Consider the following 17,466-nt stretch of genomic DNA (forward strand, 5'->3'; position numbering starts at 1 on the left):
GCCAGATTATCAACAAGAAGACTTTCAAGCCCAAGATGAGGAACTTGTCTTAGTTGAAAATAAGGATGATCAAACTCATGATGAGGTCCAAAATTATTAGTTGGCTAAAGATAGGCAAAGGAGACAAATTAGGCTACCTAGTAGATATTCACATGTTGAAATGGTTGCTTTTGCACTTCAAGTTGCTGAAGAGATAGAAGAAGAACCTAGGACAGTTAGAGAAGCCATGGAGAGTAGAGATTCTAAGCTGTGGAAGTTAGCTATGCAAGAAGAGTATGAGTCTTTGATGAAGAACAAAACTTGGGTTCTTATCAATAAATTTGAGAGCAGTAGGGTTGTTAAGTGTAAATGAGTGTTTAAAAGAAATGAGGGAATTCCAAGGGTAGAAGCACCTAGATTTAAGGCTAGGTTGGTAGCAAAGGGTTTTACACAGGTTGAGGGTGTTGATTATATTGAGATTTTTTCACCTGTTGTAAGACATACAACCATTAGGGTACTCTTGTCTCTGGTGGCTCAATTTGAACTAGAATTAGAGCAACTTGGTGTTAAAACAACTTTCTTGCATGGTGATTTAGAGGAAAAAATCTTGATGGAACAACCTGAAATGTTTGAAAAAGGTTCTAAGAATCAAGTGTGTCTTTTGAAGAAGTCTTTATATGGTTTAAAACATTCACGTAGGCAATGGCATAGGAAGTTTGATAGCTTTATGATTAATGCTAGTTTCAATAGAAGCAATTTTGATGGCTACCTTACTTTAAATGTTTGTATGGTGACTGTTATATTTACTTGGCTCTTTATTTTGATGATATGTTGTTGGCTTGTAAGGATGCTTTTGAAATTGCTAGATTTAAGGTTGAAATGAATAGGCAGTTTGAAATGAAAGATTTGGGATAAGCTAAAAAGATCATAGGCATGAATATTGAAAGAGATAGGAAAACAAGGAGGTTAGTATTATCTCAGAAGGAGTATGCTGAGAAGGTTGTTAAGAGGTTTAATATGCTTGATTTCAAACCTGTCAAGACACCAATGGGTCAACATATTAAATTAAGTATTGATCAATGTCCTAGTTCAGAAGATGAGAAAAGGGAAATGGCCAATATCCCTTATGCAAATGCAACGGGAAGTTTGATGTACTTAATGGTGTGTATAAAGCCTGATTTGGCCTTTGTAGTTAGTTATGTGAGCAGATTTACGAGTAATTCTGGAAAATGTCACTGGGAGGCAGTGAAATGGATTCTAAGGTATGTTAGGTGAACAATCTCAATTGGGATTGTGTACAATAAAGGGCAAGATCAGATGGATTTCATTATGGGGTGTGTTGATGTTGATTATGCTAGAACCTTGATAAAAGGAAGTCTATTGTGTTTTCTTTATGGAATAACTTGGTTTGTTGGAAAGCAAATTTGTAGGCTATTGTGACTTTATCAACTATAGAAGCTGAGTATGTTGCAATCACATAAGCTACAAAGGAAGAAATTTGGCTCAGGGGAATGCTTAGTGAACTGGGGTACATTCAGAGATAGATTTCGATCAAAAGTGATAGCCATAATGCTATTTTTCTGTGCAAGAATCAAGCTTTCAATGAGAGATCAAAGCACATTGATGTGAGACTTCATCTCATTAGAAATATGATTGAAGAGAAGCTTATCAAGGTGGAGAAAATTCCTGAGAAAGAGAATCCAACAAACATGTTTACCAAAGTTGTTACTTTGGATAAACTAAGGCTCTTCAAGGGCATGTTTCATATTAAGTAAAGTGGAGAAACATCTTTTTTTAGGTAGTAGAGAATGAAAAATCAGGTGCCAAGGTGGAGATTTATGATGATGTGGCACTTGATTTTGTAAACTTGTCGGCTGATGTGGAGTCAAAGGCTGATGTACATGGTCAGAGGGTATTTAAAGAAATAGAAAGAGCTTTTGTGTCATTTCTGCTCTAGATTTAATTTTTTTGAGGTCGCAACATTTTCTGCTTGCTTCTTCTCGAGTTTTCTCTCTTTGTTATAAAGAAAGAAAATCTTTTGTGATGGAGATTGAGGTGGAGTCTTTGGAGACGCAAGATGAATCAAACGGTGTGGTGAGATTTTGGAATCTTGGTTTGTTATACAATTGTCCTTTTCTGTTCTTGTATAAATACTCTTTAAATTCTTATATTTTAAAATATGAGAGGTGAGGCAAGGGTGATTACGGGTGATAGACAAAGGGGTTTTTCTCGGGATAATATTGTATACTAGGAAGTGCAAAAACTTTGTAAGATTTCCCTTTTATAGTGCTTAATTCTTGCTACCTTGGAGAATGGATGCAGGCAATCAAATTGATTACCGAACCACTATAATTTCTATGTTCCTTTCTTATTGTTATGCTTATTTTCATGTTTTCATTATCAATTTTTGTGGTTGAATGTGAGATTATAAATCTAGGGTTTCTTGTTCTACCTTAATTGAATAATCTTGAGTTTATACATATCATTTAGATAATGACTTGTCCTAAACCAGCTTTGATGTGCAGTAAAGAATATTTCTTGAAATTATCTGCACAAACTAGCACAAAATTTTTTTAGCTTTTATAAAGAAAATCATAGAGAGATCAAGGGTTGGAGAGATGACTTACGGGACAAAAGCCTTGATGGAGATCGCTCAAACCCTATCTTTGGTGGGGGCAAGGAAGGAGACAGAAACAGTCATAGTTGGAGAAATTGACAAGCTCTTGGAAAAAACTGGAGTGAATCCTAGAGAAATAAGAATTCTTGTGGTGAATTGTAGCTTGTTTAATCCAATATCATCTTTATCAACCTTGATAGTGAATCACTACAAGCTGAGAGGGAATATTTTGACCTATAATCTAGGTGGTATGGGCTACAGTGTAGGATTTATTTCTATTGACCTCGCCAAACAACTTTGGCAGGTTTGTTATTTTCTACTATTGATACAAAATTCACACCAACCTGAGTGATCTGATTAATCTTGACATAATCGGAACCGATGTATACGTGATTTAATGATAAACTAGCAATTGAACTATTAAAGAGAAAATAAATAACATGAAAAGATACATCCACTATTATTAGGGGTGGGCGGGTGTGGGTACTGATAATCCGTGGATTATACTTTTTATTTAGACTTTTCAGTCGGATTTTAAATACCTTCTAGTTCATTTTGACCTGAATTGTTGCTTAATTCGTTACATTTCGTGTTTCAAGTTAAAATGGACATTTTGAGCAAATAAAGACAGAATTGGAAATTCTGGACTCAGAAGTAAGCGGATCTCAGAAGTTGGGAGAGTTCTGAAGCAGAATAAAGCACTATGAAGCTTGTTCGCAAGGGAGAGCACCGAAGATCGAAGAATCAAGCAAAGGGGCAATTTTATAATTTTTAGAATTCTTCAAGAAGCTTCGCCGCGGCGAAGGTTGTTCTTCGTCACAGCAAAATGGACCAATCACGAACCAGATCTGTTTCCTTCTTCGCCATGGCGAAGTCTGCATTTTTTTCAGTTTTGTAAAACACACAGCTTTATCTTTTAGCGTTTTTCTTAGAATTTTGAGAGAAGTATAAAAGAAAAACTTAGTCTTTTTGCAAGGGGTCTTCGAGGAGGGTTAGCAGCTTTTTACATTTTTGTTTGATTCATTTTGAGCGAATTTAGATCTAAAGAGAGGGAAGATTCGGGATTGAACTAGTGGATTCTTTATTTGGGGAGATTTCTTGTCTTTTATCTTATTTTCATTATGTTGAACTTTAGTATTTTCGTTGATTTCATTTGTATTGTTGATTTAGCCATGAAGTAACCTAGTTTGGGGTTAAGGTTTTGATTGTAATTCGGATTTTCATGGGTTAAATAATTGATTGTGTTCTTTTCATATGATTTTGCTTTGATTGTGTGTTTACTCTGAATTTACTGTTTATATGTGATGAACATGATGAGATTGAGAAATGAATCATGTTAGGCTTCTTGGGTAATCACCATTGTAGTATTGGATGCTAGAGATAGATTCAAGAATTAATGAAATCAATTTAGGACTCTTGTGCTTAATGAGCTTAGATTTATTAACTTTCAATTTGTTGGGTGGGGAAGGTTAATAGGGAAGAGTAGGAAAACATAGCCTGAGAAGGTATGTTTGACACTTTAGAGAGTTCAATTTACAATCAATGCATGTGAATATGAATTTAGCTTAATTCTTTAGGTTTAACCCATAGAGTCCGAATGAAGTCAAAACCTTACCCGTTTGTTTGAATTGATTTTATCCGTGTTTTACAGCTTACATTCATAGTTAAATCTTAGTTCAGTAATTTTTGTTTCAGTTTTAGGTTAAATTGCTCCCATTAATACAAAAGATTTCGATTGCTCCAACTTGAGAACAATGGAAAACTTAGTGCTTAGCAACCAATCCTCGTGGGAACGATACTCACTCATCACTCTATTACTTGAGCGACTAGTATACTTGCTAGTCATTGCATGTTTATGAAAATATGCATCAGGTACCCACCCAAAATCAAAGGAATCGGAACTGGAACCGGAACCGGCCAGTTCTGGGTACCCTAGAAAATATCAATTAACCCCCTTGTAAAAAATTACAAATAAACCCTTATAAAATTACAATTACACTCCTAACAATTAAATGCAAAACATTAAATAATATATTTATTTATATTTACTTGATGTTTGATGCTTGATTATAAGTATTTAATTGTTTGTTTTCACCGATAATAAATATTTAAAAGCTATTATTTAACGTAAATATCTTAATGTATATTAATTTCTTAATCAAGTAATAAGTGAAACTTAAATATTAATAAAAATATTTTTAAAAACTGATCTTTTAATGAAAATTAAGAAGAATTTTGATCCTAAGATAAAAAACCAAAATTTTCTTATATATTTATATGATATGTAAAATATCAAAAAAAAAAAAACCCATATGCAAAATTAAAAAAAAAAAAAAAACCTATATTCTTTAATATTATACCAATTTAGTATCGGTTCCCGATTTTGGTTCCGATTCCTTTGATTTGGAACCGAAACCGATACCTGGGTACCTGTCGGTTCCGGTTCTACCCTAAAATTTTACCCACCCCTAACTATTATCTCATTGCTTTTGATGGATTACAAGAATAACAATAAGTTTGCCTCGAATAATTTGATAATCCCTACATCATCGTTGGTGGGGGTTTATATACAAGTTTTGAGATAAAGGAAAGAGAGAATTTATCGAGATTGCAATCAGATTCAAATTGCAACTCTGATATTTTCGTGATTGAGCATTAAGATCGCACTGTCCTCGGTGTTGATCTTATCTCTTTTGAAATATCTGAGATTTGAGCTTATTTGTGGTTTGTCGAACTACTGCCAGGGTTGGTCGTGACTAGATTGTGCTGGGTCGAGCTAACATCTCAAAGAGCTTATGTTGGGCCAGACAAACGCTGAGTCGAACTGATTCTGGGTCAAACTAGTTCCTCGCGGGCTTTTGACTTCTCCGAGCTGAATGGAAAAATCACACATGACAACTACCATTTTTACGTAAAATCTATATACCTATTAATGCAACATGTTTCATAAGTTGCGTAAATGAATTACTCGACAGGTTTGGATTCAATTATTCAAATATATATCCTTTTCTTCAGGAGTTGTTAATTATTTTAATATGTTTAAGTTGGTCAGTATTTTTATTGAAAAAAAAAAAGAATATATATGTTTAAAATTCATACAAACATATTTCCAGTAGATATCAATAAACAGATATGAAAAGGGGGCTTGTTACAAATTTATAACGAATTTAAAAAATCATTTAGATACAAATTTTCGAAGCAGACACTAAGGGGCATTGGGAGCTAAACAATGACACATACATATTTATATACGAGTTTGGTTTCATTGGTTTATATTTTAAATTTAAAGACAACTTAAATATAATCTAACGTAACACATCCTTAATTTGATTGTAACAGGTGCAACCCAATTCATGTGCTCTAGTTGTGAGCACAGAGAACATCACTAAGAACTAGTATTCTGGTAATGACCGATTGATGCTTCTCTCAAACTGTTTATTTCAAATGGGTGGTGCTGCCATCCTCCTTTCCAACCGATCATCTGATCGCAGTCGCTTCAAGTTATGATAGATGTTATAAATGTGTATTGCAGTAAGAGGATGAGGCCCAACAAATTGGAGTCACACTCTCAAAAGACCTTATGGCTATTTCCGGAGAAGCCCTTCAAACTAATATCACTAAACTCGGGCCATTAGTTTTTCCAATGTCAGAGCAACTTCTATTCGTTGTAACTTTAGTCGCTAAAAAACTTTTTAAAATGAAGATTAAGTCATACATTTCCCATTTCAAGTTGGCTTTCGAACATTTTTGTATTCATGTAGGAGGGAAAGCCGTTTTAGATGAACTAGAGAAACACCTTGAACTCAGTGAATGGCATATAGAGTCTTCAAGAATGACTCTTTACAGGTTTAGGAATACTTCAAGTAGTTCTCTGTGGTATGAACTGGCTTATTCAGAGGCCATGGGGAGGATGAAGAAAGGTGATCAAACGTGGCAGATTGCATTTGTTTTAGGATTCAAGTGTAACAGTGCTATGTGGAAGGCATTGAAGACCATAAAACCTGCCGGGAAGAAAAATCCATAGATGGATGAAGTTCATAAGTTTCCCGTTCTAGTACCAAATGTTGTACCAATTTCTTTCTAAATTAATTTAGCTTATTCAACTTCAGAAAGAGACAGTTTACAATAATGCTACGAACACCGGGACTGTGCACCGAATTCTTATACTGAATTACGTGTCACGTCACTCAAACCAACCACGTATCCCATTAACTAATATTTTGTGAGTGAACGGCCGTTCATCAGCTATAGATGGTCGTTCACTGTTATTGGACGAGAGTCCATTATATGTTGATGCCCGTCCATGTGAAATAAACGATGGACTCTTGTCCATATTTTATGGACGATAGTCCATTTACTATAAACGAGGATCCACATTTAATGGACTCCCGTTCAAACTTTAAATTAAAAAAGTTTCTAAACAAAAAAAAGTTTCTAAACAAAAATACAAGCCCCTCTTCTTCTTCGTCTTCATTCCCCATCTCCGCTCTTCTTCTTCGTCTTCATTCCTCATCTACGCTCTTCTTCTTCTTCGAAGTTCTCATCTTGTTTTATTTTGACGAGCTTTATTCTCTTCTTCCTCTGTTATTAAATTAATACTTGACTACTATCAAGAAAGCAGTTGAGGTTCTGTGTATTGGTTTTGCTTTATAGTGGGGATACAAAATCAGAGGGAAGAAGGCCATCTAAAGTTTTTAGAATACTATTTTAAAACACATTGGGTTTGTTTCACTTTTGGGTTTTCTAGAATTTTTTTTTTCAACAACCCACTGAACTAACCAAAGAATCGAAATGGGTATCTCAAAACTTTGATTTTTTTTAGCTTAATTTTTATCATCTTTTTTATTTTTCACTTCTGGGCACCTTTAAAAAATCAATCTTTATGTGCAAAGAAAGCTTAGATTTTGTGGGTTTGTTTTGGTGATAGGTATCGAGAAGGAAGAGAGGAACTAGAGAGCTTGTAAATCATCATCATCATCAATAGAGCTAGAATTTTTCTTATAATGGGGAAACAAGAAGAGGTTAAGGGACGACTGTCCATAACTGATGAACGGGCGTCCCTTTATTTATATACATTTTTTTTTTAAATTTACAGGATGGATGGGTGTCCATTATATGTGGACGGGGGTCCAAAATTTAGGGACGGGCGTCTAGTATATGTTGACGCCTGTCCATCTGTGAGGGACACCCGTCCACTGAATAATGGATGGGCGTCCATAAATTTTTTTAATTTTTTTTTAATTTATAGTATGGACGGGGGTCCAAAATTCAGAGACGGTCGTCCATAACTGATGAACGAGCATCCTTGCATTTTATTAAAATTTTTTTTTTAAAGTATGGATGGGCGTCCATTGTATGTGGCCCCCGATCCATAGTAAATGGACTCCCGTCCATATAATATGGACGGGAGTCCATCGTTCATTTCGCATGGACGGGCGTCCACATATAATGGATTCCCATCCAATAACAGTGAACGACCGTCCAAAGTTGATGAACGGTCGTTCACTCACAAAATATTTGTTAATGAGATACGTGGCTGGTCTAAGTCACGTGACACATAATTCGGTGTAAGATTTCGGTACACAGTCCTGGTGTCCGTAGCATTCTTGGACAGTTTATGCCAACTAAAATTTAATATTATAGATACTTAGATGTGTGTTAAGACTATGGTTGAATTTGAAGTTTTAGTTAATGAGATATTAAACAGGGACCATGTGCAAAGTCTGGGCCTAATGTTCAATTGTAAACTCTTTATCGATTTTTGTGAATCTTAGGTAAATTTTCTTAATTTAATATTCATATATAGATGTGAATTTTCAAAATAAATAAAGGTGAAGACCTAGAATAAAGAAAGATATATTCCTTAAACTGATATATAATTTTTCTGTTCAAGTACCAACAGTTGCACAATTTGTAGGAGGAAGAGTATTTGTTAGATAACCACCGGTGGGTGGCTTCATGGTAAAAGAGTAAAAGAAGGTTTCATGAACTCATGAGTTCGAATCCCTAATGCGTATTTTTCATAAACATGCAATGTGTAGCAAGTGCATTAGTCGCAACAAGTAATAGAATGATGAGTAGAGTATCGTTCCCACGAGGATTGTGTGTCAAGTACTAATTTTCCTAATTTGTATCAAGTTGGAGCAAACGAAAAATGGTTGGATTTGTGGGAGACAATTAAGCTGAAATTAAAACAAAACTCACAACGCAATTTAAAATCTAACTAATGAAAGCAATATCAATTAAGACAAAGCGGTTACGGTTTTGACTTCACTAGGATTTTATGAATTAATCTACGATTTCTGTTACTTCTACATTCACATGCAAGGATTATAAATCGGACACCCTAACATGTAAAACATACCTTCTCAGGCTATGTTTTCCTACTTATCCCTATTAAGCTTCCGCATCTAACAAAATGAAGGTTAATAGTTCCAAGTCCGTTAAGCTAAATGGAATCCTAAATTGATTTCATGGATTCTCAAACCTATCTCTAGCATTCAATCAATCAATGGCATTTACCCTAAGAGGCTAATACATGATTCACTTCTCAGTCTCATCATGCTCAACAATTAATTTCATTTATAACAAGAGTAATTACACAATCCATGCAATAGAATGTAAAAGCAACATCAATTTATTGATTAGACATTAAAATCCCAATTACATCAAAACCCTAACCCAAAAGTGAGTTAGTTCATACTAAAATTAAAGCAAATCAAAATAAAAGTTGTAAACACAGAGTTCAACATGATGGAATAACGAAAAGAGAGTGAATCTTCCCTATTTGATGAACCCAAAGGCGTCCAATCTTCAATTTCTCTCCTTTTTCTCCAAACAGTGTCCAACTCCTTTCAAAATAACTAAGTCTCTCTTAAATAGTCGACCCCTAACCCTAAGACTCATCCCATACAATTAAAACGCACAGTTTTAATAAACTTGAAAATTGCAGACTTCGTCGCGGCGAAGAATAAACTTCTCCGCGGCATTGAGTTGGCTTTTATTGAACAATCTAACCCGAGACTTTCTCATCGCGGTGAACTTTTCTGAACTATTCTGAATTTAAAAACTACCCTCCGCTTACTTCTTTGCTTGAATCTTCAATCTTTGTGATCTCCAATAGGAACAAGCTTCATAGTGCTTCGAATCTGCATTAGAACTTTCCTGATTCCTAGAATTCGCTTGATTCTGGGTCCAGAAACTCAATTCCACTCAGTGTTTGCTCTAACTGTACATTTTGGCCTGAAATATAAAATATATGAAATTAAGTTACAATTCAGGCACATACTTAAGAAGAAGTATCCAAAATCCAGCTAAAAAGCATAGATAAAATAGTATAATCCTAGGATTATCAATCCTCACAGACCCTAATAGGGGTGCCCACTGAGATGCTTATTTGGTCGTCAACTTTAGGGTCCTGAAAGATTAGTTGAAGTGCACACAAGCTAGCCCGAACACCCCTGATCACACGTATTGTTAGATGAACTTAAGAAAAACTTTGCACTCATTAAATGGCATGTGAAGCCTTGAATTATTGACTCTTCATAGTTTCGGAATGGTACTTCAAGAATGACTTATTGTATACTTTTTTGGTGTTTAAGACATATTTAGTTATAAGTAGGCTAGTTCCTAGAAAAAGTTGGATTTGTGTTTTCTTCCAAGAGAGAAAGTCCTCTTGCATGCTTAAATTTGGAGTGCTTTTCATAGATAGATATTAGATAAAAGGTCCATGTGCTATGTTGTTTCCAAGCCATACGTGGCAATAATATCGATTTTAGCTTCTCATAGTTAAATTAGGGTAAAGTAATTTTCTTCTTATCATCTATTTTCCCTTGGACAAAAATTAATGTCAAACGAAAGTTAAAAAAAAAAAAAAAAAAAAAAATTATTTGATTACGAGATCAATTGTATAAAAAAACATATTAATGTTTTTCATCTTAAACCTTTAATATAATGTAACATATATTTTTTGTAATATACATATAGTTATTACTTTGTGAAAACAAGTTCCTTAAAACCGGAGTCAAAAATATTATAAGTTATTACACTATAAAGTTTATTATTATTTATAAACTAGTCCAAGTTGGGACCATAATTTTTTTATGATTACACGAAAGTTATTCTTATATATATATATACAGTAATATTGATCGCTTTGAGCCTCTTGTTCAATTGTGAAACTCTTTATTGATTTGTTATGAACCTTGGGTTTTAAGTGAAACAATTGTGTTGCGCGGAAGTGGTACTGAAGATAATCAAACCGGCGAAGGTGAAGAAATATCAATGGATGAATGAAGTTGATAATTTTCCTTGAGTAGGCTAGTAAGTAGAAAAGTGGTTGTCTTTCCTTCAAATATAGAAAGTTCTTATGGATTGGTTGAATTTGAACTACTTTTAATAAGATAGATGGGATAAAAGTTCATGTGTTGCAATGTGTGGACTAATGTATAATTAATAAATGTTGCTTCCAAGCTATATGGGCCATGCAATTACATTATTTATTTATTGATCCATTACTAAACTAGTCTTGAACTAGATCGATTTCTTTGAACCTTTCGGCCTTTTTTCTAATGGGACCAAATGGTGTCCAATCGATGTAATATAAAATTAGGTTGGCAACTGTTATGCCTAAAAAGTCAGGGCTAACGTAAGCTTACATTAGTGAGCACCAATCAGAGTTTATGAAGGCTTTGTGCCATACAGGAGTTGCCACGTCGCCCCAAGACAGGAAGAATATGACTGTCACCAACTTGGCAGATTTAGGTTTTGTCTATGAGTGAATGAGAGCCGCACACCTGTTGAAGCCCTAGGTAATTTGAGGATATTTCCTAAGTTATCAGCCAATGGGATGCAAGGAAGGACTTGCATGACACCTACCCACTTGCAGATTTGTAATCATTACCTTGAATTCCTTTACTATAAATGGAGGACTCCCCCTCTCATTTTCAGGATTCTGATATTGAACCTGCATTCTGATTGTAATCTTTAACTTTCAAATCAAAGATAACCTGTGAGAAAGAGACTGACTTGATATTCTATCTGAATACTCAGTTATTGTATCTCTGTTCGTTGTTCACTATATGTAACCTCTTGTAATCTCTCATATGTAAAATAACAGTAGATGTAGGATTCACTTTAAGCATCCGAACTACTTTAAAAATCATCTCTCATTTATTATTCAGTCTTTGCATTAGGTTATCTCAATCATTCACGTGTAATTTCTAAGAGCAGCTTAGCACTTTGCATGTGCGAGTCGTTGGTGTCAAAATCAAGCATCAACAGTAACAAAGCAGGATTTGTCTTTCTTCTAAGAGACAAATTAAAGGTCATATATATGATGGAACTTCTTGTATTTGAGAAGATACATCCGACAGGAGCTCATTTTTAAATGTATGGACCCGTAAGATATATGTGGCATGCAGTCACATAATAAATTTATTGATTGCTAAACTAAAATAATTTTATGAATTGTAATATCGATCTCTTAATTGAGCGTCACATTTAATTGCATGCGAAACTCTTTATTGACATAATTATATGGATATTAATCTATAAAAAAGCCTTTTTTTTAACACTTATGAGACAATTCCATCCAATAATGATATATTCTTTTTCATTTTTTTTATTTCTCTTCACCCTCTAATTTTATATATATTTCTCCAAAATCTTATGTAAGAATTAAGAGGATGAAACCTATATAAACAAATTCATAGGCCAGGATAACAACTCACTCCATAGAATTATTCGGTTATTACAAACCCCCATAGTATTTTTTTTTTTTTTTTTATGACCAAGGGTTTTCAGGCCAGCTTATGAGCACTTCAACTAATCCATCAAGACCCTAGAATTACCGACTAGGTAAGAGTTCCAGTGGCTACCCCTATTAGCAATCAATGAGTGACTTGAACTCAGGACCTCTTGAGTAATACACTCAACAGTCTCTATCGAACTACTCAGCCACCCAAAGGTAGTTAACCCACACAGTATTGATAAACTTGTTTTATTTTCATATCTAAGCAAAGATCATATTGGTTGTAACTTCTTTCACTTATATAATATTGAAATTAATGTTATAAATTGAGCACAATTTGACTTAAATCATACCAACCCGAAACTAATTAGTTGGTTTCTTCTACAAATTTAAACTCAAATTGATGTAGCAGAAAAACACCCAAAGACCTAATTAGGTGTCTTAACAAACAATCAACCACAAAGCAAATAAAGTTTCTAAGTGAGGAATTTAATCAAACACAAGATATATGTGATTTATCCAATTGGGCTACATCCACGGAGGTGGTAAGGTAAATGTTTTCACTGTGAAGTCAAAGGAATACAATGTTTACAAATTACAACCACTCAAACTCTGATTACAAGTCTCTCTCCCTTAAGCAATCAATAGAGTATCCTAGAGTTCTTGTATGGGCAAAAAATCGTATTGGACCTGACGAGATCCAATAACATCATTAATATGCGACAATGCAGAGTCTTGGCCCAATCCCGATTAAGCCCACGCTTAGAGTACCTTGGGAACTATCTGCTCTATGAGTTGGGTCATCCCTCGAGTTAAGTTGAATTGGGCCCAACCCATTCGCCCACAACAGTCCATAACAATGATCAGAATCCTAATCAAATTCCTCTTTTAACAAGATCTCGGATCTTACTCAAAGAGGAAAGCCTAAACTGATAAAAGCAGAAAATCTAATCTCTTTCCGAAAAGAGAACTCACCTACCAAGTAGAACTCAGAGTCCTATTAGGATTCAGACCCCTAGGGTTCACTATATAAACAGAGGTTGACCCTCTCTATGGGCATTCAAAAATCACCCCTAAGTTCCAGTTCCCGTATTATCAAATCCACCACCTATTCTAACTTCCCTACATTGCTAAAGCTCCCCTCTGTTCGTAGGGGCACCCTCCGCAAGTCCATCAAGGTTGTCAGTGGCTTGCCCTACAAGATTTTATCCTCAATTTAATTGTAAATTTTAGCGTTTACAATTTGGCACCCACTGTAAGGCCCTGTCAATCAAATGATCAAAAGCGACCTATCGTTCAACTCTCCCCCTTCCATTCAGCTCTCATGGCCAACCACATGAAAAGTGCAACGTCGGACGTAACGACCCAAATCAAAGTGCTCACTGTATTGGTGTAGGAAAGTAATAATAAGTACCAAGCCCTAGAAGCCCAGAACGCCGCCATCTTCGCCGAATATCAAGCTCTCCAAGATAAGGTAAGTCAATTCTACTCTTTGGATTGGTCATTCAATCAACATCATGCATCCACCTCCCAACCCCCCATTCAACCCAGGCAATTGTTCCTAAGCCCAGATAGAGGCACCTTCATTGGTACCTACACAAATAGAGACCCAAACACTACCACATCCGTTGCTGAGCCAACACAAGAAGAAAATGTCTACCTCTCAACCAATCCAGTCGTTGAAATACATGCCTTAACCACGCCATCTTAACAATTAAACACTCTCTTACACTCCAACAAACACGCCCTATGCAATCACTAATTGGCACAACTCCCCAGACTATACTGCTCAGCACGACCACTCACATCAACCCAACGCCCCTGCACCAACAACTCTTGAACAAACCTTAACCAAACAACTAGCTAAAATGGAAGCCATGATCCAACGCATCCCAGGAATGCCAACATCCCTGAAAAAGTCAACCCTAGAGCTATGTTGAATCGCCATTCATGGATGCAGTTGCCGTTTCAGATATGCCTTGCAAATTCACCTTCCTCAACATAAAATTGTACGATGGTACCACCAACCCAGATGACCATATAGCCTCCTACAAGCAAAAGATGTTTATCATTACCATACCAAGAGATCTCCGAGAGGCATGCATGTGCAAAAGCTTTAGCTCCAGCCTAATAGAACCCACACTCCAGTGGTACACCAACCTTCCCAATCACTCCATTGCTTAATTCGCTCAACTCACGCACACCTTCATGGAGCAATTTGTCAGTAGCAAAAAACTAGAGAAATTATTCGATGACCTTTATCGAATCCGACAATACCGCAATAGCCCCTTAGAGACTATGTGGGGTGCTTCAACTCCAAAAAGTTCTCTATCCTATACTACAATCAAGAGATCGTAGTTGATGCCTTCAGGAAAGGTCTACTTCTAGACGGAGAGTTGTACAAGGAACTCACTAATTTTAATTGCAACACTATGGAAGATGTATTGGCCCATGCTTGGATTGAGATAAGGTGGGAGAAAAATGAAGCTCACAAAGCTAATCAAAACGCCCACGATGATCGCCGCTCTCGGTGCCCCGATAGACGCAATGACACAAGACTAGCAAAACCCTATCCCATAAGAAGAGTTTTTGTACAAGACAACAGACGACAACTGGACCGCCCTCCAATTCAACATGGTGAGCCTAACACACCACCTAAGTACAAGTTGCCCGATTACAACCTCAACATTGAGTCGGTGGAAGTGGTAGCTGTGATGAAGGAGATGGGAAACGTGGTTAGGTGGCCAGCCGAATTGAAACACCCTGGAGCAAAGCAGGACACCACCAAATGGTGTGAATTTCATGGAGACCATGACTATAATACCGTTGACTGTATTGCACTTCTCCTCAAAGTAGCCGAGCTGTTGAAAATGGGACATCTCCATGAATTCTTGACAGACAAGTGGAAAAGCATAGTGACGAACAAAGACCACCAAGTCACTCCTCCACCAAAAGCCCCTCTAGTAGATGGAATATGTGGCGTTATCTTAGGCGGATTAGAAGTTAGTAGGGGTGAGCTACTCCTCAACAAAGTGCCATGCTTGAGCCATAGCTAATCCGCAGTTCCAACACTCAAGACCGACACAGTAGAGAGCCACCAACCTGACGATAGAATTCATGGATAACGAGGCAACAAAACTTTTGAATCCCCACCATGATGCACTCGTAATCACCCTCCAGATTACCAACATCATTGTTAGAAGAATCCTAATAGACATCAGCTCCTCAACAAACATCTTGTTCCTTGAAGCATTCAAGGTGATAGGATTGGATGAGTCTAGCATCAACTGTCACCCAATTCTCCTTGTAGGATTTAGCTCAGAGCAAAAGTACACCATCGGGGAGATTGCCCTACTGGTCTATGCTGAAATGACCAACCATCAAACCACCTTCATGACATTAGATGCCCCCTCCCCCTACAATGTGATCCTCGGTCGGCCGTGGATTCATGGCATGCTGGTTGTTCCCTCAACTTTCTACCAAACTACCAAGTTCCCCACCAAATGGAGCATCAAAGAGATTAAAGGAGATCAGAAGGCTTCCAAAGATTGTTATCAAAATGCCTTTAGGACAAATCATGGCATCATGTAGCAACTACAGACACCTCCAGCCAGAAGAGCTAAGTTGGACTAACTAGCTATAGAGGAGTTGGATGAGGTCCAAATCCACCCAAAGTTCTTGGACCGAAGGACACAAATAGGAGCTCAACTCTCACTTGACATCCGAAGAATGCTCATCGATTTTCTAAAGGAGAGCCAAGATTGCTTCGCTTGGTCTCACTCCGACATGACCAAGATCAACCCCAAAGCCATCATGCACCAACTAAATGTTGACCCGAACTACCCTCCCGTGAGACAGAAGAGAAGAAGGTTCACCTTGGAGAGAAACAGGGTGATTAATGAGGAGGTGGAAAAACTACTTAGCAACGGCTAGATTCAGAAGGTCCATTATCCAGATTGGTTGGCGAATGTGTTAGTAGTGAAGAAGAAGAACAGGAAGTCGAGAGTTTGTATTGATTTCACTGACCTGAACAAGGCTTGTCCTAAGGACTCCTTCCCACTCCCCCACATAGACATGCTAAGACCATCTCCAACCCATTGCACCAATTTGGTGCAAATTTTGGTGCAAAATACTATTCCATCTCCAACCCACCACACCAAATATTACACCAAAAATATTCTTTTTTTATTTTATTGTAATAATCAACAATTAATCTATTTCACTTATTATTTTTGTATATATTAATTAAATATTAGGAATGATATTTTTATTAAATAATAATTATTTTGATGACTCTAGTTCTTTTCAATATTAAATAACAATTAATCTATTTCTTTTCTTGTAATAACTCTAGTTCTTTTCAATATTTTGATGATCTTATCCAGAACTAATCTACCGGAATACTAAATTGTTATTTGAGTTTATGTTGTATTTTTTTTTAATTTTAGTATTTTTAAATTAGTGTTAATTTTTATTTTGAGTTATTGTAATTTAATATTTGCATTGAATAAAGTTCTATTTTTAATTTTTCATCATTTTTTAAATTATATCAGTATTATAAATAATAATTAAATTAAATTAAATACAAATACTCAACTAAATTTGGTGTGTATTTTGGTGTAAATTAATACTCAAATAACTTAACAAAATTAAACAAAAAACAAAAAAAGCAAAATTTCAAAAATATATATATATATATATATTTTTATCGCTACAGTGCTGCACCATTTTGGCGCAGTGCTACAGTGCTGCGCCAAATTTGGCGCAACACTGTAACACTGCGCCAAAATGGCGCAGTGTTTGTAACATCTACTGAAAACTAGTCCAATGCATGCAAGATACAATATAAAATTGGGCCCAAAGTTTCTTTTCATTAATAATACATAGTCTTTTATACACAATAGTACTGTTTACAAAAATGCATTTTAAAAGACGAATTAGGGGAACAGTGTAGCTAATCTCTTCGCTTGCCGACGCCCCTCCGACTGCTTCATCACCTAGGACCTGCATCCACAAAGGAAAATAACGGGGTGAGCACAAATAATGCTCAGAAGTAAAACCTCTAACTGTCTGTCCCCGTGTATAACTCTAATTCTTTCCTTATACTATTTCTGTTTCT

At 36.0% G+C, this 17,466-nt stretch overlaps 1 protein-coding gene and 1 pseudogene across 1 annotated transcript; both read left to right on the top strand.

Moving 5' to 3' along the window:
- Nucleotides 1-912: 912 nt before the first annotated feature.
- Nucleotides 913-17,466, top strand: part of LOC116130779 — a 32,499-nt pseudogene continuing 15,945 nt past the window's right edge.
- On the top strand, nt 6,177-6,620 carry LOC116130841 (3-ketoacyl-CoA synthase 11-like). Its single transcript, XM_031416528.1, has one exon. The coding sequence runs from the start codon at nt 6,177-6,179 to the stop codon at nt 6,618-6,620; it is 444 nt and encodes a 147-aa protein (XP_031272388.1).

Source organism: Pistacia vera, unplaced genomic scaffold (assembly GCF_008641045.1).
Source record: "Pistacia vera cultivar Batoury unplaced genomic scaffold, PisVer_v2 Contig225, whole genome shotgun sequence".
In the NCBI taxonomy this organism is placed as follows: domain Eukaryota; kingdom Viridiplantae; phylum Streptophyta; class Magnoliopsida; order Sapindales; family Anacardiaceae; genus Pistacia; species Pistacia vera.